The 27,101-nt window shown below is 31.2% G+C and overlaps 7 protein-coding genes across 9 annotated transcripts in view; 4 read left to right on the top strand and 3 right to left on the bottom strand.

Annotated features, from left to right (window-relative positions):
- Positions 1–3: 3 nt before the first annotated feature.
- lds (transcription termination factor lodestar) lies at positions 4–3,685 on the bottom strand. The gene is made up of 10 exons (XM_017906835.1): positions 3,654–3,685; positions 3,396–3,569; positions 3,138–3,298; positions 2,848–3,075; positions 2,607–2,767; positions 1,190–2,537; positions 791–1,131; positions 524–691; positions 247–446; positions 4–174 (listed from the first exon to the last, which is right to left on the bottom strand). Exons 2-10 carry the CDS (start codon positions 3,566–3,568, stop codon positions 27–29), a joined length of 2,928 nt encoding a protein of 975 aa, XP_017762324.1. The 5' UTR covers position 3,569; positions 3,654–3,685; the 3' UTR covers positions 4–26.
- Positions 3,686–3,930: 245 nt separating this feature from the next.
- Positions 3,931–10,517, top strand: LOC108552338 (transcription elongation factor SPT6). Of its 2 annotated transcripts, XM_017906836.1 has the most exons (10): positions 3,931–4,122; positions 4,325–4,409; positions 4,550–4,746; positions 4,820–4,936; positions 5,036–5,053; positions 5,159–8,613; positions 8,701–9,217; positions 9,295–9,535; positions 9,605–10,055; positions 10,179–10,517. In XM_017906836.1, the coding sequence occupies exons 1-10, from the start codon at positions 4,084–4,086 to the stop codon at positions 10,375–10,377; spliced, it is 5,319 nt and encodes a 1,772-aa protein (XP_017762325.1). In that variant the 5' UTR covers positions 3,931–4,083; the 3' UTR covers positions 10,378–10,517. The 2 variants fall into 2 exon arrangements, with proteins under 2 accessions (XP_017762325.1, XP_017762326.1); XM_017906837.1 differs by lacking the exon at positions 5,036–5,053.
- A 553-nt stretch (positions 10,518–11,070) lies between these two features.
- On the bottom strand, positions 11,071–15,467 carry LOC108552299 (uncharacterized; the record flags this gene model as incomplete). The annotated part of the gene is made up of 12 exons (XM_017906765.1): positions 11,071–11,179; positions 11,262–11,362; positions 11,442–11,519; positions 11,579–11,725; positions 11,803–11,963; positions 12,033–12,152; positions 12,253–12,342; positions 12,425–12,555; positions 12,622–14,533; positions 14,608–14,720; positions 14,784–15,382; positions 15,456–15,467. Coding segments are annotated over 12 exons (3,573 nt in total), but the record flags the coding sequence as incomplete, so codon positions are not given.
- Positions 15,468–17,694: 2,227 nt separating this feature from the next.
- LOC108552323 (uncharacterized) lies at positions 17,695–20,915 on the top strand. Its single transcript, XM_017906807.1, is given in 10 exon segments — positions 17,695–17,793; positions 17,934–18,227; positions 18,322–19,101; positions 19,149–19,392; positions 19,472–19,689; positions 19,755–20,000; positions 20,104–20,265; positions 20,313–20,438; positions 20,532–20,707; positions 20,769–20,915. Coding segments are annotated over 10 exon segments (2,451 nt in total). The 3' UTR covers positions 20,875–20,915.
- Positions 20,916–21,168: 253 nt separating this feature from the next.
- Positions 21,169–21,747, top strand: LOC108552313 (uncharacterized). Its single transcript, XM_017906790.1, has 3 exons — positions 21,169–21,331; positions 21,423–21,592; positions 21,701–21,747. Exons 2-3 carry the CDS (start codon positions 21,437–21,439, stop codon positions 21,737–21,739), a joined length of 195 nt encoding a protein of 64 aa, XP_017762279.1. The 5' UTR covers positions 21,169–21,331; positions 21,423–21,436; the 3' UTR covers positions 21,740–21,747.
- A 31-nt stretch (positions 21,748–21,778) lies between these two features.
- Positions 21,779–22,306, top strand: LOC108552298 (probable peptide chain release factor C12orf65, mitochondrial). The gene has a single exon (XM_017906764.1). It carries the CDS (start codon positions 21,779–21,781, stop codon positions 22,304–22,306), a length of 528 nt encoding a protein of 175 aa, XP_017762253.1.
- Positions 22,307–22,991: 685 nt separating this feature from the next.
- Positions 22,992–27,101, bottom strand: part of LOC108552339 (uncharacterized) — a 7,594-nt gene continuing 3,484 nt past the window's right edge. The window contains exons 6-8 of one of the 2 annotated variants that reach the window (XM_017906839.1): positions 26,799–27,037; positions 24,118–26,707; positions 23,927–24,056 (exon numbers count right to left, since the gene is read on the bottom strand). In XM_017906839.1, the coding sequence (XP_017762328.1) occupies positions 24,006–24,056; positions 24,118–26,707; positions 26,799–27,037 (2,880 nt within the window). In that variant the 3' untranslated portion in view covers positions 23,927–24,005. Of the gene's footprint in view, positions 26,708–26,798; positions 27,038–27,101 lie in introns of both variants that reach the window. The other variant, XM_017906838.1, reaches the window with a different exon arrangement.

Raw genomic sequence — 27,101 nt, 5'->3', positions numbered from 1 at the left:
AAAGTATAAAAAAAAAGACTTAAACTTTAAAGAGCAAACAGAGACTTAAGGTCATTGAGCGTGAGTTTCGAAGTAGCCAAGTTCTTATCACCACTGAGCACATTTTGAGCTATTTCCAATTTCTTATCTTGCAAATGTTTTATACGCTCTTCTATCGTGTCCTCGCATATAAATCTGAGGAACGATGCATCGAGTAAATAAATTATCGATTATTATTAAACATTCGAATAATAACAATATACTAACTTGTATATGAAGACATTTTTTCGCTGTCCGAAACGATAAATCCTATCTTGCGCCTGCACTTCTAATTGTGGATTCCAATGAATGTCTATTAACAACAAATGATTTCCACCTACTAGGTTTAACCCAACACCTCCAGCAGTAAGCGAAAGCAATAGTATTTTCGGATCGCTGTTTGGAGTGTTGAACGAATCCATTATACCCTATAAAAATATCCTGTATATTTCAGATAATCTCGACCTCGACATGATCGAAAATTAACATTTTGTTATAAAACTACCTGTCTTTCCTTGATAGGTACATTGCCTGTAAACATATTAAAACTGGCGCCTTTTATTGAAGATAAACAAAATGCGATAATATTCAGCAGACCTGTCCATTGAGAAACAATAATCATTTTATCATTTTTTTGCAGAATTTCCTCGACCTTATTAAGCACCATCTTTATCTATGTTTGAGACACGAATATACACAAATTAAATATAAACCAACTAATGTCAAATAAACAGGTCGTGTTTTATAATTGAAAATGTGTTAGATAACTTACCTTAGAACTTGGGCGATCGGCCATAAACACAGGATTCTTAGAGGTCAATAGATTGCTAACTACTCTGTGATCAACCCCTATGTCTGTACTTATTTCAGCTTTATCATCCGAGTCTTGCAACGTTATATTATTTATTTGGGATAATAAATCCGGATCGAAATTTTCTGTCTCCGTTATTCCACTTTCCTTCATATATTCCTGATCTAGCATTGAATTAATAAGCGACGGGTGAACACAAATTTGACGTAATCTCAGTAGAAGAACCAAAATTTCGTGTGTTTTGACGTCAGCATGTAACGACAACAATTTGTTTTGCGCCTTTGTGAACTGAGTATTTTTATCTGAATAGAAAAGGCAAGAAATTATTTTCATAGCGAGCAATTTTAATATAGTACTTACTTGGATTCGAAAGAAACGTTGGTTTATCGTATTTTCCAACAGCTAAATCGACCATATGATCTTTCTCAGATCTTTGAGCCAAGAACTGAGCAAATAGTGTACGAGAATAAATCAACACTTTCTCATACACCAACTGTTCCTGCGGATCGAGCTTTACAAGTATCACTTCCACAAATTTTTCTGGAAGACTTTCTAATTCGCCATTAGCTTGAAGTTCCTGTTTTGTTCTACGTAACATTAATGTTTTCATCACAGTTACCAATCGCTGACGACCGGCTGCATTTTTGTTATCTACCCAACGTTTCCATACTCGTAGGTCATTGAACGGAGAACACTGAAGGAATTTCAAAATAGAATATAAATCCATTTCCTTATTTTGAATAGGTGTTCCAGTGAGAGCCCACCGTTTACTCGCTACAAGGCCACACACCGCTTCAGATGCCTGACTTTTATGATTTCGAATTATATGTGCTTCATCGAGTATAATGCGTTCCCAATAAATTCGATATACCATGGACATGGTTTTAAATTCACGCGTGAGTATGTTATATGTTGTAATAACTACATTGTTTTTTGCTAATCTTTTTGGCACATTTTCCCGATTTGTACCATGATAAATTTCAACGGAGAGCATACCACGTTTACATTTGTGCTTTATTTCATTTTCCCATTGTGATAACAAAGACGCGGGACAAACTACAAGCGTACCTCCTTTATGTCGTAACGGTACATTATGGTCCATCCATTTCTCGTCATCGCATGTTTCTGTTTCTTGTAACTTTCTTTTAGCAATACTGGCTATAATCAAGGATATCATTGTTAAAGTTTTACCCAAACCCATATCATCAGCGAGAACACCACCAGGAGGTCTTTGTTGCTCTCTCCATATCAACCACGCCAATGCATGTTGCTGATGTGGCATTAATTTTACTCTCAAGCCTTGTGGATCTTCTGCCCTCTCCTCCTCAGTTGGTCTAGCAACAAGAGATCCGTGCAAATCTTGCAATCTATCAATTGTCAAAGCTAATTCTTTATCTAACGTTGCCTGAGCTATTTTTCCAAGTTCTTTATCTTCTGAGGATATTTTTGGTTTTGTCAATATATTATCTGGATCATAATAAGAATCAAATTTATCAGAATATGAGTCTTTCTGAGTAGTAAATTCTTCCTTGATGGATGATATTTCTTGCTTCATACATTGTGGTTCAGCTTTAATAATTTGCGTTAAAGGTGTATTTTTCAGTTCAAGTTCAATTGCTTCTATTTCTCTTTCTTGCATTGCAATACTTTCACATAATTTTTGTCCTTTATCTGGTAATAAACTAATATTACCAGAAGTGTACAATAGCTAACAATAATATGCAATTAAAATGTATATTTTACTTTCTCATTTATAATTAAAAACCATTGAATTTACCTTTGTCTTGCTTAACTGATTTTGTAACTGGTCCATTTTACAAACAAGAAGAGCTCTTTTTTGTGCAGCCAATGGATCTGTATTACCAGGACCAATTTCTCGTTTTGCTAAAGACATTGCAGTTTCAGATTGCAAATTATTTTCATCATCTATCTGACAATCTAAAAATTCATTTGACTTCAATATAATAATCTCAAGATGTATAATATTTTAAAATGAGAAATCGCATAGGTACTTATACCTGAATCCGTTGAAAGACCCGAATTTCGGTCTTTTGCACTTTCTTCTGAGACATATCCTTCAATCATATTGTTATCGCTGCATATACCTTCAGATGTATTAGAAACCTTGGCTTCTACATTTTGTTCTTTTTGCTTTGAAACACTTTCTACTCCTTTATCCTTCTTTATTTTGTAATTGTTTTCCACTACTTGTTCAGCATCATTATTATCATCATCATCGTCATCAACTAATAAATATAACAATTATAATATTAAATTTAAAATTATTCTATTTAAGAAAATACAATACCAGCTGACACATCATCATCAGTATCACTAGATAAAACAAAATTATTTTCATTATGATTATTGGTATATTCCTTGTCAGAATAATATGAAATATGCTTCCTAATTTTATGCTTGATCGCTTTCTCCGTCAATGATAATTTTCCGGATGAAGAAAGTCTTAACCTTAAAAAATAATTTCATGTTAAACGTTAAAATAATATGATATAAGGTAAAGTTAAGCATATGTAAAAATAATTAATTTCTGGAACAGATTTCTTACTTTTCCGGTGTTAAATTTGCAGAAACATTTCCACTACTTTCACTACTTTCAATCACAAAAATCTGCTGTTTCTCATTATTTTCGTTAATATCTTCGTCGCTATCCGAAATAACAAAAGACTTATCTTTTGTAATGCAAGACGAATCGCGCCACTGACTGAAACTTTCGTCCATTCTATAAATTTTGTTAATTTCATCTAATCGTATAGAACTATCAAAAGTTAAATATATAGGATATGCATAAATATTTAATACTTACTGCAGAAAGTAAACTACTTTGTTGGAAAATAATTTAACCGAAACTTTTTTGAATTGACAAATATGTTGTGAACATGAACTATACAATAATATAGTATGACGTATTATTTTTATAATAGAGTCATAATAACATTTCGCACATTAATAGCAATGTTAAATTAAAAAATAAATAAATAAAAATATATTCGGAAAATATTTATAAATTAAAAGTCGATAAAAGTCAAAATTTTAACCGATATCGCAGTGGTTCTCTTTTACTAGGGTTTCTCACATAGAGATATGAAGGCTCTGATAATTTCCCTATTAACGAGATTCCTTGGTTTAGTTGGATCCGACGTTAAGTCCTTGCTCTTGTCTCGTCCCCGAACGTCGGAGTTGTTACGGGTTATAATAAGTTTTGTCATTTTAAAGAATAACTTGTCGTCCAAAAAATGGCTGATTTTTTAGATTCAGAAGCAGAAGAAAGTGAGGTATTTGTATCGTTAAATTTATGTTCATTACATGTATAATATTGTTGCAATAATATCATTAAAGTATGTACACATATGCGTGTGTGTGTGTGTGGTGTGCGTGCGTGCGTGCGTGTGTGTATACATATATATATATATATATATATACACATTTTATTCATCTAAAAATTATGTTACTAATCGATGTTCTATTACAATTTAGGAGGAGGAAGAATTAGACGATAATGAGAAAAAGAAATTGAAAAAAATAAAAGCTGTAGAAGAAAGTGAAGAAGAGGAGGAGGAAGGTCAGAATAGAGTAATACATTCTAAGATTATATTATAATTTGTTGTACAGATTTTTTTAAATATTTAAATATAACAATAATTTCTTTATTTTATTGCATAATTATTAAACCATAATAATATGTTTATGACCCGTTTACAGATGATGAAGATCGTTTACGCGAAGAACTTAAAGATCTTATAGATGATAACCCAATAGAAGAAAGCGAAGGGGAAGACAGCGATGCTTCTGGAGCATCCAAAAAACGTAAAAAAAGTGACGATGAAGATTTTGATGATCGTTTAGAAGATGAGGATTATGATTTAATAGAAGAAAATTTAGGAGTCAAAGTTGAGCGAGTATGTGCAAATTAATTAATTCATTGTGACACATAAGATTGCACAGATAAAGTAACATGATTCTTTACTTTAGAAACGTTTCAAACGCCTCCGCAGGATTCAAGATGAGGAATCAGAGGAAGAGCAGGAAAAAGAAGTGGATGATGATAGAGATGCTATTGCAAATGAACTTTTTGAAGGCTCTGGTGATGTAAGTTGCATTTTTAATATATATATATCTTGCACTAAAATTTTTCCTTTCCCTGTATTAAGTTCCTAATTTTTACGCTTATTTTTACACTAACATTAGGAAAGGGAGATTACCATGGTATGTACAGATAGATATAAAATATTCTTCTAAGAAAAATTATTTGGATTCTTTTATCTTTTATCTCTACAGTTTATTTAATTTTTGACTTTTATTATGCACTAGGAAGATGAAAGGAGAAGCGAACGTAGTCACAGACCTGAAGTGGACACATTTGATGAAGAAGGAAGTGAAGGAGAGTACACAGACGCTGACGATTTTATTGTTGATGATGATGGTAGACCAATTGCTGAAAAACGTAAAAAGAAGAAGCCAATTTTTTCCGATGCTGCTTTGCAAGAAGCACAAGATATTTTTGGTGTCGACTTTGATTATGATGAATTTGGAAAATATGGAGAGGAGGACTATGAGGAAGAAGAAGAAGAGGAAGAAGAAGAAGAGGATGAATATGTGGATGATGAAGATACCGAAAGACCGCGCAGACCGAAAAAACAATTGAAGAAGAAAACTACCAGGAAAAGTATTTTTGAAATTTACGAACCAAGTGAACTTAAACGCGGTCATTTCACTGATATGGATAATGAAGTACGAAACACAGATATACCAGAAAGAATGCAGCTACGTACTGTTCCTGTTACACCAGTTGCAGAGGGTTCTGATGAGCTAGATTTAGAAGCAGAATGGATTTACAAACAAGCTTTCTGTCGTCCAACTATCTCGATTCAAGACGCACATTTAAATGCTGAAGCTAAAGAAAGAGCTCGAAAGGGTCCACAGACGATCGGTAAAATTAAAAAGGCTTTAGATTTCATGCGAAATCAGCAGTTCGAGGTACCTTTCATATCCTTTTACAGAAAGGAATATGTGCTTCCAGAACTCAATATTAATGATCTTTGGAAAGTGTACAAGTTTGATGCAAAATGGTGTCAACTTCGCCAGAGGAAAGAGAATTTATTAAAATTATTCGATAAAATGAGAAATTATCAATTAGATGAAATTATGAAAAATGCTGATGCCCCTTTATCAGATAACGTACGATTGATTAAAGATGATGACATAGAACGGTTGAAAAATGTGCAAACCAGCGAGGAATTAAACGATGTTTATCATCATTTCATGCTATACTACAGTCATGAGATTCCAACGATGCAAGAAGCTGCTCGTCAGAAGGAGAAAGAAGCGCGTAAAGAAGCAAAAATTCAGAAAAGGAAACAACAAATTGCAGATGCCGAAGAAAACGGAGAAGATCCTCCACCGGAAGAGGAAGTAGATGCAGAGGAAGAAGAAGAAGCGGATGATACATTGAAACAAGCGGTTCGAACTGGTCCATATTCTATTTGCAGACGCGCTGGTCTTGATAGCCTTGCAAAAAAATTCGGTCTTACTCCAGAACACTTTGCCGAAAATTTACGAGATAATTATCAACGACACGAAGTAGATCAAGAACCAACGGAACCTTTGACCATTGCTAATGACTATTGCAGTCAAATACTTAATAGCCCAGAAGAGGTCCTAAAAGCTGCTCAGTTAATGGTTGCTATTCAACTAGCACGTGAACCTTTGGTAAAAAAGTGTGTTCGAGAAATGTACATGGAAAGAGCAAAAATATCCGTAAAACCTACTAAAAAAGGAATCAAAGAAATAGATGAAAACCATCCAATTTATGGAATGAAGTATCTGAAGAATAAACCAGTACGTGATCTCGTCGGAGACCATTTTTTAAATTTGATCATAGCGGAAGAAGATAAATTAATCACGATAACATTAAGCGATAGTATCGAAGGAAATACTAGTAACAACTACGTTGATGAAATGAAACAGCTTTACTACCGAGATGAGTTCAGTAAAAATGTTCAAGACTGGAATACATTGAGAGTTGGGAGTGTTGAAATGGCGCTTACGCGTATAGTTCTGCCAAGCCTGAAAAAAGAATTAAGAGCGAATCTTATTGCGGAAGCTAAGGAATGCGTAATGAGAGCATGTTGTCGTAAAATGTACAATTGGATCAAAGTTGCTCCTTATACTTGTGAATTTCCGGAAGAAGAAGACGAAGAATGGGACACTACCAAGGGACTTCGTGTTATGGGTTTAGCTTATGTTCCAGATTACTCTCAAGCTGCATTTACTTGTCTAATCGCACCGGACGGAGAATGTACAGATTATTTAAGATTACCGCATCTGATGAAGCGAAAGAATGGCTATCGAGAAGATGAGAAAGCCATGAAAGAGGCCGATTTGTTGGCTGTCCGAAATTTTATAGCAACGAAGAAACCGCATGTTATAGTAATAGGCGGTGAATCGAGAGAGGCAATGATGATTGCGGTTGACATTAAAGAATGTATCGCGAACTTGGTAGAGGAAGAACAATTTCCTAGCATTCAGATAGAAATTTGCGACAATGAATTAGCTAAAATTTACTCGAACAGTAATAAAGGTGTATCCGAATTTCGAGATTACCCAGAGCTATTGAGACAAGCAATATCACTGGGCCGAAGAATTCAAGACCCTTTAGTGGAATTTTCACAGTTATGCACCGCCGACGAGGAAATTTTATGTTTAAAATATCACAGTTTGCAAGATCAATTACCAAAAGATGAACTTTTGGAGAATTTATATTTGGAGTTTGTAAATCGTGTAAACGAAGTTGGCGTTGACGTAAACAAGGCAGTACAGCAAGCTTACTGCGGAAATTTGGTTCAATTCGTCTGCGGCTTGGGGCCTAGAAAAGGGCAAGCTTTAATTAAAATGTTGAAGCAAACCAATCAAAGATTGGAGAATAGAACGCAATTGGTAACTGCTTGCCACATGGGACCTAAGGTCTTTATTAACTGTGCGGGTTTTATCAAGATAGATACGAATAGTTTAGGAGACAGTACTGAAGCGTATGTAGAAGTTCTCGATGGCTCTCGAGTACATCCAGAAACGTATGAATGGGCGAGAAAGATGGCAGTTGATGCTTTAGAATACGATGATGAAGATGCTAATCCTGCTGGAGCTCTTGAAGAGATTCTTGAATCTCCTGAGAGATTGAAAGACCTTGATTTGGACGCGTTCGCAGAGGAGCTCGAAAGACAAGGTTTTGGCAATAAATGCGTCACATTATACGATATTAGAGCAGAATTAAATTGCAGATATAAAGATTTACGTGTACCGTATCAATCGCCAAGTGCGGAAAGGTTGTTTGATATTCTAACGAAAGAAACTCCGGAAACATTCTACGTAGGCAAATTAGTCCTGGCTACGGTAATAGGCATAAGCCATAGAAAACCACAAGGTGATCAATTGGATCAAGCGAATCCTGTAAGAAACGACGAAACTGGATTGTGGCAATGTCCATTTTGTTTGAAAAACGACTTTCCGGAACTGTCTGAAGTATGGAATCATTTTGACGCCGGAGCTTGCCCCGGCAAAGCTACTGGCGTGAGATTGAGATTAGATAATGGAATATCTGGTTATATTCATATAAAAAATTTATCCGACAGACACGTTGCGAATCCTGAAGAAAGAGTGAGCATAGGACAAATAATACATTGTCGAGTAATAAAGATCGAAGTGGAGCGATTCAGCGTCGAATGTACAAGTAAAAGCAGTGACCTCGCGGATAAAAATCACGAATGGAGGTACGAAAGTATGCCTGCTTAAAAATTTTACTCGTATAATATTTCAACGTAAGATCGTGCTATCATTGAACATTTCTTTGCTTTCAGACCACAAAGAGATCCGTTTTATGATACAGAAGCAGAACAGAGAGATGCAAAAATCGAAGAAGATGCTAAAAAAGCGAAGCAACGACAGACGTATGTAAAACGAGTAATCGTGCATCCTTCTTTTCATAACATCAGTTTCGCAGAAGCTGAAAAATTAATGCAAACTATGAAACAAGGCGAAGCAATAGTTAGACCGAGTAGCAAAGGGGCTGATCATTTAACAGTCACGTGGAAAGTTACTGATGAAGTTTATCAACATATCGATGTAAGAGAGGAAGGAAAAGAAAATGCCTTTTCGCTTGGTCAAAGTCTATGGATCGGAAATGAAGAATTCGAAGATTTAGATGAAATTATTGCGAGACATGTTAATCCTATGGCTGCGTATGCGTCGGAGTTATTGGATTTTAAATATTATAAACCAACCGTAGAAGGCATTAAAGACAAGGCGGAAGACATATTAAAAGAACAAAAAAAAGAAAATCCTGGTGGAATTCCATATATAATATCCGCTGCAAAGGTTGGTAATAATAATTTTCTTCTTCGAACATATAGATACGATTCGAATATTTGGTGTACGTTTTCACATCGTTTCAGAATTATCCTGGAAAATTTTTGTTATCTTATCTTCCGCGAACTCGATGTCGTCACGAATATGTGACGGTATCACCAGATGGATTTAGGTTTAGAGGACAAATGTTTGGTAGAGTAAATGACTTGTTTCGATGGTTCAAAGAACACTTTCGAGATCCAGTGCCTGGGCAATCTACACCTAGTACTCCACGTGGTGCAATGACATCTAGAACACCTTATCATACAACGCCAGGAGCAGTTAGTGGTACGTATCTGAATTTCGATCAATTTTATCGAAACTGTTTAATATTAACATTTTACTACGGTGTTACAGGCATGAATCAAGAAGCTATACAAAGAGTGGCGCAAAATCTTCCGCATCATATGTTACATTCTTTATCGCAAGTGGCGAATCAAACTCCGCATCACTATCCACCACATACACCAGGAACTACGAGTGCCGCTGGTTATGGTGGAGTTCACACTTATCCTAACACACCTTATACACCTTCTGGACAAACACCTTTCATGACACCATATCAAACGCCACATCATACTCCACATCATCATGGTCAACCGACTCCAAGATGTGGGCAACAAACACCTAATCATCAACAAGGTCCTTTTATTCATCCACCTCCACCGTCGGGAATAACTGCCCCAGGACATCACAGATCGACACCGTCGCATAGACCTACCCCTCCTATGTCGACACCTGGCGATCCAATGGACTGGAAAAAAGCGGCAGAGGCATGGGCACGATTAAAAAGCGGTCCGCGTGTGTCGTAAGTACTGCTGTTTTTTTTTCTTTTTTTTTCTCTTTTTTTTTTTTTGTTGTGTATTATTTTATATGTTAATATTAATGAAGCTGTAACTTCTTCATTATTTTCATTTTTCCCATTTTGTAGTGCTTCTACTCCGAGATATGAAGAATCTAGGAAAACTCCAAGAAATTATGACGAATCAGTTGGAAGAACAACCCCGCGAAATAGAATTTCGAATCGGACACCTTCTTATAAATCTCCTCGTGGTACTCCACATACCAATTCTAGTCCTCGGAGTATGTCTCTTAGTGGAGACGGTACTCCTTTATATGATGAAAGTTAACGAGTTCACGTATACGTAATAAATTATTCTTTTCCATTATATCGTGTTATATGATATAAAAGGAATGATATCAACAGAACTTCAGAATCATATTGCATTGAAAATGCTCTTAAACGACACTGTATAAAACTGTTTGCCAAGCCCACTTATCAATTTTAATTATATCGTCTTTTATGTTAATGTAAGCAAAACAAACTGACATATTTTGAGTATATGCTTGCCTAGTGTATACTTGTTAAATTCTGTACTCGATTGTCTTTAAAAGATATATATTGAGTGCAATGTAAAAAATTAAAAACTTTGAATTTTACTTATTATCATCATATGCTAATTCATATCGAATCATATATTAATATTAATATGTATAACATATTTTTATTTGAGTTTTAGTTTTATTGACACCAAGTTATTGTACAGTTCTTATGCTTTTAACTTAGGAACGCAACAAGTTTCTTACATACTTTATACAATTGTTAAATTACACCATTAAACAATAAACCAATTTTATCTTGTAATTTTAATCTTTCTACTAAGATTCTAATAATCCTTTCTCTACTCAAACGGAAATAAAGATCAACTTGTTGAAGAAATAAAATTGTCCTTTTTTATTTAAGAATATAATTAAAAACTTACAATGTGTTAGTCGTAACTATAAATACACTATAAATAAAGCTTACTTCGTATAGTATTTCTTTATAATACGTGAGAAACTTGATCATCGGATAATATGTCATCTTTATCTGGAATATCTTGATAATACATATATACATCATGATATTTCTCAGCTGAAGACTGATGATTCCTAGGTTTAAATAAATATACCGTATTAATATTATCGAATGCAAGATAATAAAACTGATACTAACAGTGTACTTGCAAATTACCTTTGCTTGGATGGACTGATAAGAGATGTATTTGGTTCAATATTTTTTCTTGCTCTTAATTTTTTTGTTATCGATTTTTCTGCCGCTGTATTAAGCTTCTCCTAGAAAAATCATATAATTAAATATTTAATAGTTTTATAAGATATCTTTTAGGAAGTATATCATAAAGAAATTGCATACCAAATTTTCAATATTTATGAATTCTGTATTCTGTTTATCCATTACATTAACCGCATTGCGTGTTATCTTAACCGTTTTCTGTTATTAAAGTAAATATGATGAATGAGTAAAGAAAAAGAAAAGGAAGGCAATATTACCAGACAAGCAGTAGAACTTTCATCATCATTGGAATCACTTAATTCTTTTACTTTTTGTGAAGTCCTTCTCTTATTTTTCATTACAAATTTTTTGGATTTATTACCCTCTGTCTTTCTCAATTTCTCTGGTGAGCCTGTGCTTGCATCCTGCAATATGAAATTTAAAATATTTGTTGTAAAATATAATATAATATAATGACATCCTAATTCATAGTGACAAATACCTCAGATTCATAAAAACTGCTTTTCTTACTGTTATTCTTTCCTTGCTTTCCCTTTTTAATATTTTTACCTAAAATTTCACGAGAATTATTTATTAATCCTGGTTCTTGGGAAGAACCAGGATCATATACTAGATCGTTATCTTTCAAAACAATGCGTTCTCCTAGAAACCAAAATAAATAAATCATACGTTTATTTTTACATATAAGAAAATATAAATCTTCACTTTTACCTGTCCAATAACTTAATGATGGTATTACCCTCCTACCTTTCGAACTTACACTAACATTTACAGTATCCACTAATGAAGCATTAAGCTTTTCTGACGCACCCACGTAATCGATAATATTATCTTAGGCATAAATAAGTTTTATTTAGAATTTAAAATTAAACTCAATATCATTTGCTATTTATTATGAATTACTATGAATGACTATTTACTATTAACATACTATTTTTTATTGATTTCCATGTTCTACAAAACTGTTCTATCCTCGTAGGACAACCATAACGACATTGCAGCAATAATTCTTTAGGTATAACTATAAACAATGACATAATTAATATATAAAATGTAATCATACATATGTACGTGTTATTGAATGTTATAATTCATATTCTAACCATGTTTTGAATTACTGAAGTCGCCAATTAATTCATAAAATTCATGATGAACTGTCTCGACCAGTTTTGGTGATATTCGACGAAGTATTATGTCCGTTTTAAAACGTCTATTTACAACGTGGCCAGCCTCGCTATATAAACATAATAATACATTTCATATTGAATTAGCAATCTGTAATATATAATTTAATGCTTACTTTAATAATTTTCCCTCAAAAATTAAATGCAGTCCTGATTTGCATACAACTCTTGGAGTCCAAGCAGATAATAATTTAGGTTTACACTTATTTGCAGATTTATTACCTTCTGAAATTTTAAAATTATCCTGTAATGATTTTTTCGAAAGAACAGAGTCCATGTTACTCAATTGATCTTTAATGTGTTCTTCAGAATATCGTTTACTGTTAGGCAATAAATTTGAGCTTTTTTTTCTGACAGCATTAAATTTTACAGGAGACTCTTTATGTGTCAAACTGCTACTCTTGTTTTCCTCATCTAATTCTTGAATTGCTATACTTCTATTCTCAATCAAATTTACCTTCGAATTTTGTAATTGTATATTTCTAATTTTTATATCAACAGGGACTGAGCTAATAACAACTGGTTTTATTGTTTCACTTATATTTCTTAAACCAGATGAAAATTCTTTGTATTGCTGACAAGATAAATGATTTTGTTCCTGATCATACATATCTTTCTTTTCTTCTTCATTGCAAGCTTCTATGCAAGAATTTGCTTCTATCATTTTATTCTCAGACCTTTTGGTTACAGCAATCTTACATTCATTCTGTTCAGTGACTTTGTAAGTATCACACTGATAATTGATAGGTCTATGAATAACTACTGAATCTTTTTGTACAAAATTTTCTTTTATTTTGTGTGAATGTTTACCTTTTATAAACTCGCTTGAATCTACCCATTGTCTTTTTTCCATAGTACCATATTCTAAATGTTGGTCAGGTTTACTTTGAATATTTGAATTAACATATTCTTCCACTTTTAAATGATTTCTCTCATCTGCCATAATATTACTACTAGAATTATTGAATTTTGTACCACACTGGTTTTCAGATTTTCTCTTTATATAACTTTCATTAGTACAGTCTGATGTGATTATGGGTATGTTTGAAGTACTTGGTTTTTCCAGTATATCACGTTTCCGATGTATCTTCATTTCTCTTATTTTACGTCTATAAGGTTTTAATAATGTTTCCTTCTGTCGTATTATCCGTTTTATCCTTGGGATTCCTGCATAAATTTCACTTTCGCTATCAGAAGTACAGCTATTATCTGTAATCATTTCTGTAAAAGATCTTTTCTTTTGCAATAAATTATTGGAATCTATAACTTTATCATCTACAGAACTTTGCAATGGAACTGATTCAAACTGGACATTCTCCTGAGACTTGTCATTTACTTTATTACTTCGTTTTTCTTCTAAATGCCTATTCTCCATCAACTTTGAATCTTCTACATTAGATTCGTCTTCTTTAATTGAAATATGTGATACAACGTAATTTAAACAATCAACTACCTCAATAATTTTACTAATGTCCTCTTGAGAATAATTTTTATCTGTTAAGTTATTTATGATAACATTTAGTTTATCCTTCAATTTACTTGGCTTATTTTTAACGCAACAGCAATTCAAATTTACATTTTCTTGCTGTTTATAATTTTCCTTATCATTATCATACTGTTCATTTGTCAAAGATTGAATGTTGGCTTTACTACAAGATGACTTTTCAATTTCATCAGATATACATGTTTGTATAAATGAATTGCACTTTCCATTATGTACATGAAGATTGTGTTCATTTTGCATTTGCACAATATTATTGGTACACTTAAAATTGACTGGTGCTTCAAGTGTATAAGGTTCTTCGACAGATTTAAAATTTGATATTTTATTTTTATGACTTTCTGAAGAAACAAATGTAAAATCTGTTGCTTCACTTTTGATATCATCATCACTGTCTGTAATAGGAGTAGGCCAACGAAAATTGAATCTACATCCTTGCAGCACAAACGTTTGCCAAACTTGATGGACATTTTCCCAATCATCAGGAAAGCCATTGTAAAATTTACCTCTAACATAGTCTGGTAACTCTAAATACAAAAGATAAAATTAAATATATACATAAAGTATATATCTGTATATTCAAATATTAGAGAGTACTTACCATCTTCATCATCAACAATATTTCCTTGCAAGTGGTACAAATGTTTAAAAACAGATTCAACATGAGTATTTGTTAATCTCCTTATAATAGGCTTACTCCAAGCAATTGTTTCACTAACATAATACAAAAAATGATAAGTAAGTGCAATAATACAAAGTATGTAGTGAATATCTTACCAGTCAACTTTTCCTTTAATAATCAATTGGCCTTGTTCATTTAACACAACTTTCCATTTTGTAAATAATATAATATTCCTATTTTGAACATTTTTAGAATTAGTTTGTAGTTTATAATTTTGTTTTTCCTTAAGTGAATCAATAACATTATCAAAGGGTCTACATATATTCTGTGGTGAAGATTTTGCAATAGTATATGTTTCTATGTTATTTGGTTTCTTAGAATTATGGATACAACTATCAGACTTTGGTGGTGGCATTCTAAGACGATCTACCCGACAATCATTTTCAATATTAAACTTCTTAATGCTTGATGTGGCAATTATTTTATGATCACTGTTAATGCTATTTCTTTTCAAAAGTATATTTCTCAAATTATTACTTGAAGAAACAACTTCACTACCAATTTTTAAAGTATGTAAGAAAGGGTTATTAGTACTAGAATCAATTGGATCTGCATTAATGCTAGAAATACTAGGAGATGTTGATGATGCGCATGATTCATGTATTTCTCGGTTTTTCATATTCAATGAAGCAAGTTTTAATGTTCGTTCTAATCTTTTATATCTTTCCTCCATTTGAAGATTACCAAAGTTTATCTATACCAATAAAAATAAATTTTAAAAGTATTAAAAAATGAATTATTAAAACAACACATTAAATAATAATTACCTCAGTCATGTTTGTCAATTAAAAATTTCAATATTAATATTAGCTATTCTCAGGTATATATCTAACATCTATTTGTTTACTATCAATTTTTCTTTTCTTCTCCAAAATTTTGTTTATAACACTTGTTCCTTTGCATAAAATCTAGATAAAAACATATCACAATAGAGAAATTACTCATAAAATATGTAGTATAAGGATCTCAGTTTACGTACATTTAAATTTCTCAACATTGTAGTATAAATTAATAATTATAAAAAGTGGCAAATAAATTGAAATATTTTTTATACTCTAAGACATTAATCCACTTACGTATTTTTGACCCTTTTTTTCTCTTTATACCTAAATCACTTAATTTTCGAAGCGTGCACCAATTTAAACACACTACGAAACCGTTTTAGCTTCACAGTGGTTCTCAAATAAATTTATGATGTACATATATGAGTATCAAGTATAAGTCCACTTTCGATTCATTTGCGTATTATACGACTTAAATTACAAAGATTATCGTTTTGGTATCATTATCTATGTTACCGATTTAATATATATTAATATTAAAATATCGATAATTAACATGTTCACATTGTTATAAATTTTTAGTTGCATAAATTGTTAACCAAACTTATACCTTATTGCTAGATACATACAGTTCAAGAAATTGTTCGTTAAATATACACCATACATCATACTCCATTTTAACCTTATGTTTAAAATTATTTAAAGCTAGAGAAACATTTAAATACAGAATGTCTGATAATTGCTAGTATAATCAAACAGATGCGTATGTATAAAAATAAAGCTACGAAAAAAAAAAAAAAAAAAAAAAAAAAAAAAAAAAAAAAAAAAAAAAAAAAAAAAAAAAAAAAAAAAAAAAAAAAAAAAAAAAAAAAATAGTATCCTTTTGTGAAAATTCTTTATTGTAAACTTTTCTTCAATTTTATATTAATTGTTCTTATTAAAATATATAAAAAAATATAAAAACACAAACTTTTTATCTATTATTTATTTCATACACATGTCTTACCACGAACCGTAATTAATCGATAAAAAGACAATTACATGATATATTTACAAATGAAGTTATTCAATTGTGTGATTTGGATTTGAGAATGATGGTCGTAAGTAAAAAAATAAAGAAATAGAGAATAAAACATTTGATATTTAATTATTATTTTATGATCATACTAAATAAATATTACGAAAGAACCGGGAGTCTACGCCTGAATTTCTTGATGTCACATCAAACTATCTAAGGATTGGTTAATGCTTTAGTAATAACTTTGCAATCTGTTGCAATAAATTGTTAAAATAAATTAACTGTTTTAAAAAAATATTTAACTAAAGATACCTAAACAGATTATAAGGTATCATAAGCATGCATAAAAATATGACAAAATTATAATGAAAATATAAGAAATATCTAAATTGTGTTGGTAACTTTAGCAATTTTAAAAGCAAGCGCGCAAAGATATAGATTGTCAGATTCTATTCAGGTACGCAGGACAAAACTTGTAGGACACTTACATTTTTACGGACGTAAGTATTGATCCAGTGATGCTTATCAAATGGTAATATACCTTGATCATACTGGTGTGTGTATCAATGTCATAATATGATGTTTCTTGAAATATATTTTTTTGTTAATCTTCACAGATAGTAATTTTCTAAATTATATGACTTTTTATTTTTAATACGTTAAATTTTATCGTGTTAAATAATCGTAGTAAAAATCATTTTCTTTCAAAATATTTTTATATAAATAAATTCCTAGTTAACTCTTTGTTTAAAAGACTTTAGTATTTATGTAATCTTCTCCCATATAATACAAAAATAAAACGATGGAAGATTATTAAAACAATTTCTTTTAAATATAGAAAATATTTATTGACTAAAATTCGCACACATATATGCATTCATAAGCGTGTATTTTTATCATTTATACATGCAAGTGTGAGTATGCTATTTAGGAGGGAACAATTTCGATTTGAAAGAATACTCTGAAGTATTTTTGATACGTTGTTAAAATATCGAGTTAAAATATCGATGCTAATTTAACTCCTGTTCAAAAACCGAAGAGAAGGCAATTTTTTAACTTTCTTCTATATTGTTATCCGAAAAAAATAGGTTTACATCTATTTTCCCGGAATTCGCACGTTTGATATATTTTTTTTACCATACTATCGCGTACACATATAAAAATTTGATTATCACTTTTATAAGACTACAATTCAACCAAAGAAGAATGTCTTTTATGATAGAAAATACATCAACCAATGAAATAAACAATAAAGACAGAGAACATTTTCTTTCATTAGAAGTGACTGAAGATTATAGCTTTAAGGTATTTGATATGTACACAAATTATATACAGATATATATATAGATATATATATCTATATATATCTATATATATATATATATATATCATTGAAATGATTAAAGAGGCAAGCACTATTAATATAAAAAAATCTTGCATTATAGTATATACCTGAAAGTCATTTTAAACACATAGTAAAAAATGTACAAAGGCATAGACGCAAAGAGGATGAGGAACGTATCTGGGCATCATTCGTTAAAGAACAAGAGTTAAATAATTTGAGGTTTAACAAAAAGGATGTTGACTACTCCGTTCAAAGTACAAAAGATCTATTGCAAGAAAATATACAAGATGTAGATAGAGAACTTAAAAGACTTGAAGAAGATACTCTTCCTGAGTGTAACAAAGGAATTCAAAATTATAAATCTAATATTACGAACAAGATGATTTATACAAAAGTAAATATATTTTATAATATGTATAGATAAATAAATACACACATGCGCACATTAATCAAAATAAATTTAATCTATATAAATTTATTTACATTAGATAAACAGCATAAAGAACAATTCTTCAAAGGAGAAAATGTTGACAAAGAATAAAGGTACATGCAGAACTAACATTTTAGTTCCAATTTCACAAGGCAATAATATTTCTATGTATAAAGAATCTGAAGAACATAAAACAGTTTTCAGATCTAAGACTAAAAAGTCTCTCTCAGATACTTCTATTATAGAGAAGAAATGTTATACAAATCAACTTCTTCACGCAACCAATCATTTTGAAAATAATTCTGAGACTGATTCAAGTAATAACAAAGATGATGTTGTTTATGTACAACCAGATCCAGTTACAATACAAAAACTTTTATTAATGCAAAAGAAAGTTGCTGAATTATTAGATGAAATTTCATTTAGATTATGCAGAATTCCTTTACCGGATGGTGATAATGATTTGAAAAGAAGACAACAACAAACACTGGAATTTGCTATAAGATTTTCAAGAAATTATTTATACAATCTTAATAGACTTGTTACAAGCATTCAAAGACATATAAAAGCTGTATCTTCCAGATCAGGATTAAAACAATGTTATAAAAATATTGCATTTCACCAAGATATGGTTAAACAAAAATTGATTGCTGCTCATCAATTATTAATACGAGCTCTAAGTGCTTATTATAAACATATTCCTAACTCTATTCTTGAAGGCCATTCTACAAAACTTCAGGATGTGTTACAAATTGTCTGTAACTTGATAAATATTTGTAATAAAGTTGAGATCTCCACTAATTATTTTTGTTCTGGAGATGCCACTATCATACCATTGGTAATTCTTAAAAAACTTTCTCTATTAATATTTATAGATCATTGGAGTTTATTTAAAGTCTTCAAGATAAATGTGATGTTATTTTATCTACATTAAAGTTAAATTTAGAAAGCAAACATGGATCCACAAATTACAAAAATGTTCAATCTATAGTAACCACAGCTCCACTATCCTTACCTAATAAAAGACATTCCAATCGAAAGAATTTATCTGGTCGATTAAGTATGTATAGTATGGATGTTAAAGTATCTAATGGTAAACAGAAAAGAAGAACTGATATAAGAAGAAAAAGTATATGAAAACTAAGGTTTTATATTGTTTGCTACATATTGCTTTAAATATATTATAAATTTAAGCATTTATTTTTCAGATTCTACTTACCAGAAAGAAAATGGAAATAATACTAAGGATATTAAACATTTGTATACACAGGATTATTCATTACCAGAATTACTCTATCCTAGTCCTATAACGCGTACATCATCTTCTAGAGAGATTGCTCAGATTGATCCTATAAAAAATATAAATTATTCAAAAGAAGATGACATTCAAACTATGATGGATGGATTAGTAATAGATTCTGACAATGTAAGACATATTAAGAATAACTCATATTAAGGGCTATTTAACAAAGAATTCATTTTATAAAATAGGATAGCAATATAGAAATTCAAACGAAACATAAATCAGCAATGAACAGTGAACCCATAACAATACAAAAAAATGCGTATACAAAGGTACATAAATCAAAAGATATAGAAAGCAAAGGGGTAAATATTAAAATAGAAAATGTTACTAACAAAAATGATTTGGTTAAGAAAGTCAGTACAATTCCTAAGGAACATTTGGCTACTCTAGCTCCTGTAATAAATGATTTAGTAACTCTTGTATCAAAAGAGGTAATATTTGCTTAATAATAAAGATGATATTGCAATTTAACATATATAATATATTATGAAAATTAACATTACTTAATATTTATTATTATAAATCACCTTATAGCAAAATAAACTTGACATGCCAACCGTTTCTGAAACACCTGTAGAAACATTAAAAGAATTTTTACAAAAATATGAATTTCCTAAAGACTCTGATACTAAAGTACTTTTAGCAAAAGATAATTATGAACAATCACTTAGGTAAATAGAACACTATAGTACAAATATATATTGATTAAATACAATAAAACTGAATATTTTATGCATTGAAACAGCTTACCTGAAATTCAAAAATGCGATGACAATGTACAATTGATTTGTATATCATCAATGGGAAAAATTTCTAAAACGACCCATTGTGATGCTTCATGTCAGGCAGATTATGAGATTGCATTAAAAGTAGGTACTATAAAATATATTGGAAAAGATACATAATATGTATAATAGATTGGAAAAAGATAGGATTCATATTTTTTTGTAACAAAATTCTAGATTATTGATGATAGTGTAATTCTGGATTCAAACATCAAAAATGAAATACAGCTTGTTATTTCAGAAGAAACTAAGTTACGATTTTTAACGTACAGATGTGAATATAAAAAACTATGTCAATCAAATCCCATGTATTCCAGCAATACACAAAACAAACCATGGGATATAGTAGCATGGTAAATATGCTAAATTACCTTTCATATACGAATATTAAGTAATAAAAACATTTTTACGCAGGATCTCTGATAAATTGGTAGAAGAATTAATAATTGAAATAACAAAAGAGTTACAAATGAGCGACATAATTAAGAAACTGTTTGAAATGGAATTTCAAGAATTGTAACAACATTTATTTATATGGCATTAAGACAGGAAATCATACAAACCAAGCAATTTTTCAAATATTTTTTTACTTAAAGTACAACTTTTTAAATAAATTATTTCTTTGTATACTAATGTGTAATTTATTTATTTTTCTATTTTAATTATATTTGTAAAAAATGAAATTAACGTTGAAATATTTCAATAAAATTATTCAATTGATAAATTAGTAATGGTGTAATATAAAAAGTGACTGTTAGAATTCAATAACATTAATGATAAAATTAAATAGAATTCAAAAGAATTAAGCAAATATATCTGTAATTTTCTGTAATTTAAAGGATAATTACGATAGTATGGATAATTGTATTTGTATAAAGAAATATTAGCGAGAACAAATCTATCGTATAATTTATTAGTAGTTTGGTACATCTGCAGTAGTACATAATTCTAGAAACGAGACCTTAGAAGGATTGGAGGTTAGTTTTATTATCAGTAATTAAACCACTCAACATAACTTAATTTAACTCAATTTAACGAAGAGAAGATAAAGAAATACTTACATTTTAGATTAAAACTATAAAATGAGACGCTCGATTTTAAAATTATACAAAGATTTGTTACGGTATGGCGACAATTTGAAATATACAGATAAAGAATACTTTCAGGCAAGGATTCGAGAAAATTTCAAACAAAATAAACACATCACTGATCAAGTAGAAATTGAATTTCAATTACAAGTAACTAATTGTAAAATATAATTCAGTTTTCAAATTACAGATACTTTTACTAAGAAAAATTAAACATAACCTAAAAATAATTTTATTATCTTGTGCAATCTTTTTCAGAAAGGACAACAATTTTTGCAGAATCAGCGAGTAATATAAGTCTATAATTTGATATCGTGAAATTAGATAAATATAACAATGTCTATTATAATGATAAAATTTTTAAGTAGAAATTATTCCACCCAATCTTATACACTATCATTAATTGATAAGAAAATGTTCGGATTTTTGGATTGTGAAATTAATAGTAAATTAAATAACCTATTAATTAATGAGAAACAAATTCGGTGTAAATCATATACTCGTTTCTTAGACTATTCAAAAGTACCTAAGCTTCAAGAAAACGATCTGGAAGAGCAACATGTGAAAGGATCTGGACCTGGTGGTCAAGCAACAAATAAGACGTGTAATGCAGTACTTTTAAGACATAAACCTACAGGATTAATTGTAAAATGTCATGAAACTAGAAGTTTATCTCAAAATAGAAAGATCGCTAGAGAAACATTGTTAAAAAAATTAGATAATTTAATTAATGGTCAGGAATCTCTACAAAATCAAACAGAACGTTTAATGAAAATAGATTCCATTAAAAAGAAACAGAAGAGGAAGAAACTTGTAGAATTAAAGAATGCATTTATAAATAGCGAAAATTTAAAAGAACTCTAGGTACTACGTAAGTTATTTCAAAACTTTATCTGTTTACATATTGTATGTATGTTGATTAATAAAATTTAAACTAGATTCAATACTACTTGATGGTAATTTTTATGTAATATATAATCAAATATGAGACAAGGGAGGTTAGGAGCATGTATAATCTCATTACTATTCTTAATGGAAAATTCATATCTTTAATAGTCATCTCTTTTTTGAAATCGTGAAAGGCTTACATTACTTTTCTTCGAAATAAAATATTTAGGTGGACCCTCGCGAGGGATTCAATATATATATATAATATAATAAATTGTGTATGTATATATATATTGAATTATGTATGTTACATTCAATGATACGTTTTGTAACAGAAAATGATTATTACGCTACAATAAAGCTTGTTTACATTGCGCATTTTAAAGCCTACTTTTGCGAGTGAAAATAATTTTTCCCACATGTACACGTTCTTGTATATATACCAAGATGAGTAAAATAAATGGAAGTACTTTGTTTAAACACGGATATACATACATACATACACAAACCTTCTGATTAAAAAACGCAGACTGCACAAAAAAAAAAAAAAAAAAAAGAAAAAAAATGAAAAAAAAAAAAACACTGTACAAAGTTCTTAATAGAACTCTTATCGGAGAAGGACATTGAGGAAAATATTAATAAAACCCTATTAATGGTGCGCCAGTAGTGTTAAATACTATTCTACATACACAAATATTTTATACATAATTTACATGTTGGTAAAATGTATAGATTAAATTTCAACAGCGAGATTATATAAAAAAATGAATCTCGATTTTGAAATTTAAGCTATAAAGAAAATCTTATCGAGGATTTCAGCTACTTTTTAACCACCTTCTGAACTGACCACGGCTGGTGGTCTTCAAACGTTTTTTCCGCGGCTGAACATCCGATCTCGGCGAACTGGAACTTCTTAACCGTCTGTTGCTTGCAATGGTTACCGAAAGAATACTGTGATCCATTTCAACTTGGTCATCGATCTTCATCATTCTAACAACTGGTTGAAATTCGATACTTGAACGCCTTTGTTCAAGTTCTGAAGTTGCTATAAGCGCAGGACTAACGCGTCCCGATAATGCACACTCGACTTCAGAATCCTGTGTTTCTGGTGATATGGTATCGGCCCGTTGTTTTATACCTCTTGCATTCTGTTGCCTTTTACACGTAATACTTAAATAGGAATCCTTTTTACAATTCTCATCTTCGAACACTGTGTCAGAAGATATATTACTTTTTCTCGTACGCTTCTTTGAGTAAATTCGTTTTCGCGGAGTTACTTTATTTCTTTTATATACGTTATTATGATGGTGGTGATGATGGTGGTGATGGTGATGGTGATGTTCAATTTCGGAATCAGAATTTTCAGAATGAGCTTCCTGTTGCCTCTTTCTTGGTAATCCGTTAGAGTTATGATGTTTCCTGGGAACAATTCTAGTTTCGGCATCCTTCCTACATAAAATCTCATGGTTTTCAAGTTCTACTCGGGATTCACAAGTTTCAGAGGATACGTTGTCACGTTGCCGTTTCTTGTTGGTTACATTTGAAATAAAGCGACGTTCCGATATGGAATGAACATCTTTTCGAAACACATTCTCATGATTTTCATCATTTCCGGGGTCATTTTCCGATATTTCTTCTATCTCTGATAAATTTTTTCTAAACCCATAGTCTTTATTTAACACGAAATTTCTGTCAGTCTCGTTGCATATATCAGACGTAAGCAAACCTGTGCAGGATTGAGCATTTGTTGTATGTAATATGGAATTATCGGGAACCTCTATACTTACATCCTTTTTTTCATTTTCCTCGTGACGCGTGTTAGAGGAAATATTCGAGGTATACATTTCGAATAAACGTCGATCATCTTTCCGCTGGCCAAAGCTTAACGACTGTTCATCTTGTGTGATATTTGTAATAGATGTACCCATTTTCATATTACCTTCTTCTGTTAATCTATTGGACATGCTTATGACCTGCATATTGCAATCTTTTTCATTTTGTTCAATATTCTTCTCCACTAAGTTTTCCCTGTCACAATTTATATCTGTTAGAGATTTATTTTGGAGTCTTCTCTTCATTTTAATCCCAGGCCACCCAGTTCTGTTTTTTCTCTTCTTTCTTCGCTTCAAAGGTGATTCGATACTACCTTCACCACACTCGGAACTTGCGCATGATGAGTTTTCTAAACAGTTTGCAATTTCATGACAACTGTCTAATAATTCAAGCAAGTTCGGAGGTGGTCCTCTAGGAATATTTGGTTCATAAAGGTTCAATTCCATTGGTGTCGTATCTGGTTCGAACGATTCAGCCAACTCTAAACCATCGTTTGTATTATTAAACATGTCATCAATAGTTTTTATCATTTCTTTAAATTCTTCGTCTACATCCGACTTTGATTCAAATTTTTGATCTGGTCTTGGAGTATTTTCTTGTGATCTGATAGATTGACATTCATCTATAGTGTACAAGTTTGAAGTCTGTTGCTGTTGTTCTCTTTTTCTAATTATTGTTGACATAATAGCTAACGTGGAAGCATGACAACGAGGACTTTTCCTAGGAGATCGTCCAATACAGCCCATGCTCCGTCCCCGACCTTTTCTCTTATTTTCAGTTCTGTTTTGATTTTTCATTAAAATTTCGTGAAAATTTTCAATTTCATATGGTAAAAGAAATGGCTTTTGTGAGTCTCCTTCGCTAAAATAATGCCAAAATTCTGCTCCCTCGTCCTGGCGCTGATAGGTTTGATACCACGGTTCGGATTTTGGTACAGCTTCAAAAGAAAATTGCATTTTTTCAACTTCTGGCGATGGTTTGGACGGATATATTTTTTCTACTTTTACAGTTTTCTCGACAATTTCTCCTCCTATATTTCGCTGATTTTCATTTGCCGGTGATTCCTTAATACCAGTTAGGGGTGCTTGATACCTTAATCTGCTCCCAGGAGTTTCGAATTTATAATAATCGACATTGTCTTTGATGAGTGCTTCTGCTTGTGTGCGTCTTCTCTTCCTAGCTCGACCTAAATGTAAGGAATCTTGAGAATCGTCTTCGACAGTTTCTGATTTTACAGGTGAGCTTGAACTCAAGAACGAGCTAGGACATAGAGAATTACCGGTATCATTACACTCACTTTCGGTATCCCTCGGTAATACGCTACTTTGTTCGCCATCACTTATCTCACTTGAATCTTCTCGTTTAAGTTCTCTAAACATAAAAGACTCTGCTTCATCACTTAATAATGACAATTCTGATTTTCTTACGCGTTTAAATCGCACAACTACTGGTTTTTCACTAGATGGCACTTCCTTTTTTTCTTCACTATTCCCATCTCTTTGAACTATACATTGTGAATTGCTATTTGACAATACACTTGATCTTAATTTACTTCCTAACACTTCCACTTTATAATATGCACGGTTATCTTCGATTAAACGTTCTTCAACAGATAACCTGTGTCGTCCTCTGACGCTCCTATTGCCCCTTCTACTTGATTTGCAACATTTTGATTTCTCTTCCTTCACTACTTCATGTTTTTCTGTATCATTCGAGGTTTTACTAATTTTTTGTTCATCCTTTATAACACGACCATTACATGTCGTGGTGCCTATATTGATATCATTGCGTTCTTCTGAAACTTTCTTTGTATTTGACGGAGTATTTTCTAACTGTAATTTGCAAGTCAGTTCTTTTGGAGTTTCATTTCTAGCCACTTTACAAGACTCAGCGCAACTATCATTTGTACTTAAAAGATTTTCGTTACAACCATTTTTTATGTTTCCATTAATTTGATCATGATTTCTACTCTTCGTGGGAGTTTGTCCTCGTTTAACAAATTCTGTATCATTCCCAATACTGTTCCCTTCATTGTTACACGTTATCGTTCTTCGCACATCCTGATTATCAGAGTCTTTATGGTTATTATACATGTCACAGTTTTTCTCATTGCAGTACTTTTGTTCTACTTTTGTCGAAAATGTTTTAATCTTATATTCATTTTGTTTGGATTCTTTTAACTCCTGTTCTTCTATATATTTATCTCGTGGCTCATCTTCTTCAATCCAAATTGTACCTTTTGCTCGCTTCTTGATAGTGAAACCTTCAAACTCGTCATAAAATTTCTCCGCTTTATCGGCTTCGTGCCAAGGACTACCTTTTGATCTTAATAAATGACCGCTTTCATGTTTTGCACGAGTACGCAAATTATGAGGGGAATTTAATTTTAAACTGAGATTCCTACGTGCACCATTACGTTGTACCATCTTTATATCACCGACATCGAAATCCCCTAAGCTTTTTGCACTTCTGTTAACTTTTCCTTCTGGCAGTACTGTATCATGAAGATTACGATCTCCATTGGAAAACAAATTGCAGTCTTTTCTAAAAAAGAACAAAAGAATTTATTAAAGAATACTTTAATAATTATTGTTAGTATAAACATGCAATCTAATCATTGCTATATTTTACATACTCTACATTTTTTCCTCTATTTAATTTCAGAAACGCTTCTACATTAGTTCCTGCATTAATCAATTTATCCAAAGACAAGAAGTTATCATCATTTCGAACAAAGCTAAGATGTTGATCACTTTGTACATGTTTGCTCAGATCTCGATATCTAATGCGACAGATTTCACAATATCCGGAAGCTAATTGTTCTGTTCTTCGAGTACGGGCAGTTGTTCGTGGTCGCCGAGTCATTTCTTTTTCCTGTTTATGTTAAATATAATATTTTATGATTAGTGTTTATTTATATATGTTTATATCATATATA

The sequence above is a fragment of the Eufriesea mexicana genome, unplaced genomic scaffold (assembly GCF_001483705.2).
Source record: "Eufriesea mexicana isolate 0111107269 unplaced genomic scaffold, ASM148370v2 scaffold6179, whole genome shotgun sequence".
In the NCBI taxonomy this organism is placed as follows: Eukaryota; Metazoa; Arthropoda; class Insecta; order Hymenoptera; family Apidae; genus Eufriesea; species Eufriesea mexicana.
This window is presented reverse-complemented; position numbering and strand designations above follow the sequence as displayed.

Bases quoted from the DNA above. Each gene is read 5' to 3' on its own strand.
- LOC108552313 (XM_017906790.1), top strand. From the start codon at position 21,437: ATGAGACGCTCGATTTTAAAATTATACAAAGATTTGTTACGGTATGGC. The intron at 21,593-21,700 runs GTAACTAATTGT...AATCTTTTTCAG, and splicing joins AAATTGAATTTCAATTACAA to AAAGGACAACAATTTTTGCA.
- lds (XM_017906835.1), bottom strand. From the start codon at position 3,568: ATGGACGAAAGTTTCAGTCAGTGGCGCGATTCGTCTTGCATTACAAAA. The intron at 2,538-2,606 runs GTAAATTCAATG...TATTATTGTTAG, and splicing joins ATCAGTTAAGCAAGACAAAG to CTATTGTACACTTCTGGTAA. The intron at 175-246 runs GTTAGTATATTG...ATCGTTCCTCAG, and splicing joins AAAAATGTCTTCATATACAA to ATTTATATGCGAGGACACGA.
- LOC108552298 (XM_017906764.1), top strand. From the start codon at position 21,779: ATGTCTATTATAATGATAAAATTTTTAAGTAGAAATTATTCCACCCAA.
- LOC108552338 (XM_017906836.1), top strand. From the start codon at position 4,084: ATGGCTGATTTTTTAGATTCAGAAGCAGAAGAAAGTGAG. The intron at 4,410-4,549 runs GTCAGAATAGAG...ACCCGTTTACAG, and splicing joins TGAAGAAGAGGAGGAGGAAG to ATGATGAAGATCGTTTACGC. The intron at 4,747-4,819 runs GTATGTGCAAAT...TCTTTACTTTAG, and splicing joins TAGGAGTCAAAGTTGAGCGA to AAACGTTTCAAACGCCTCCG.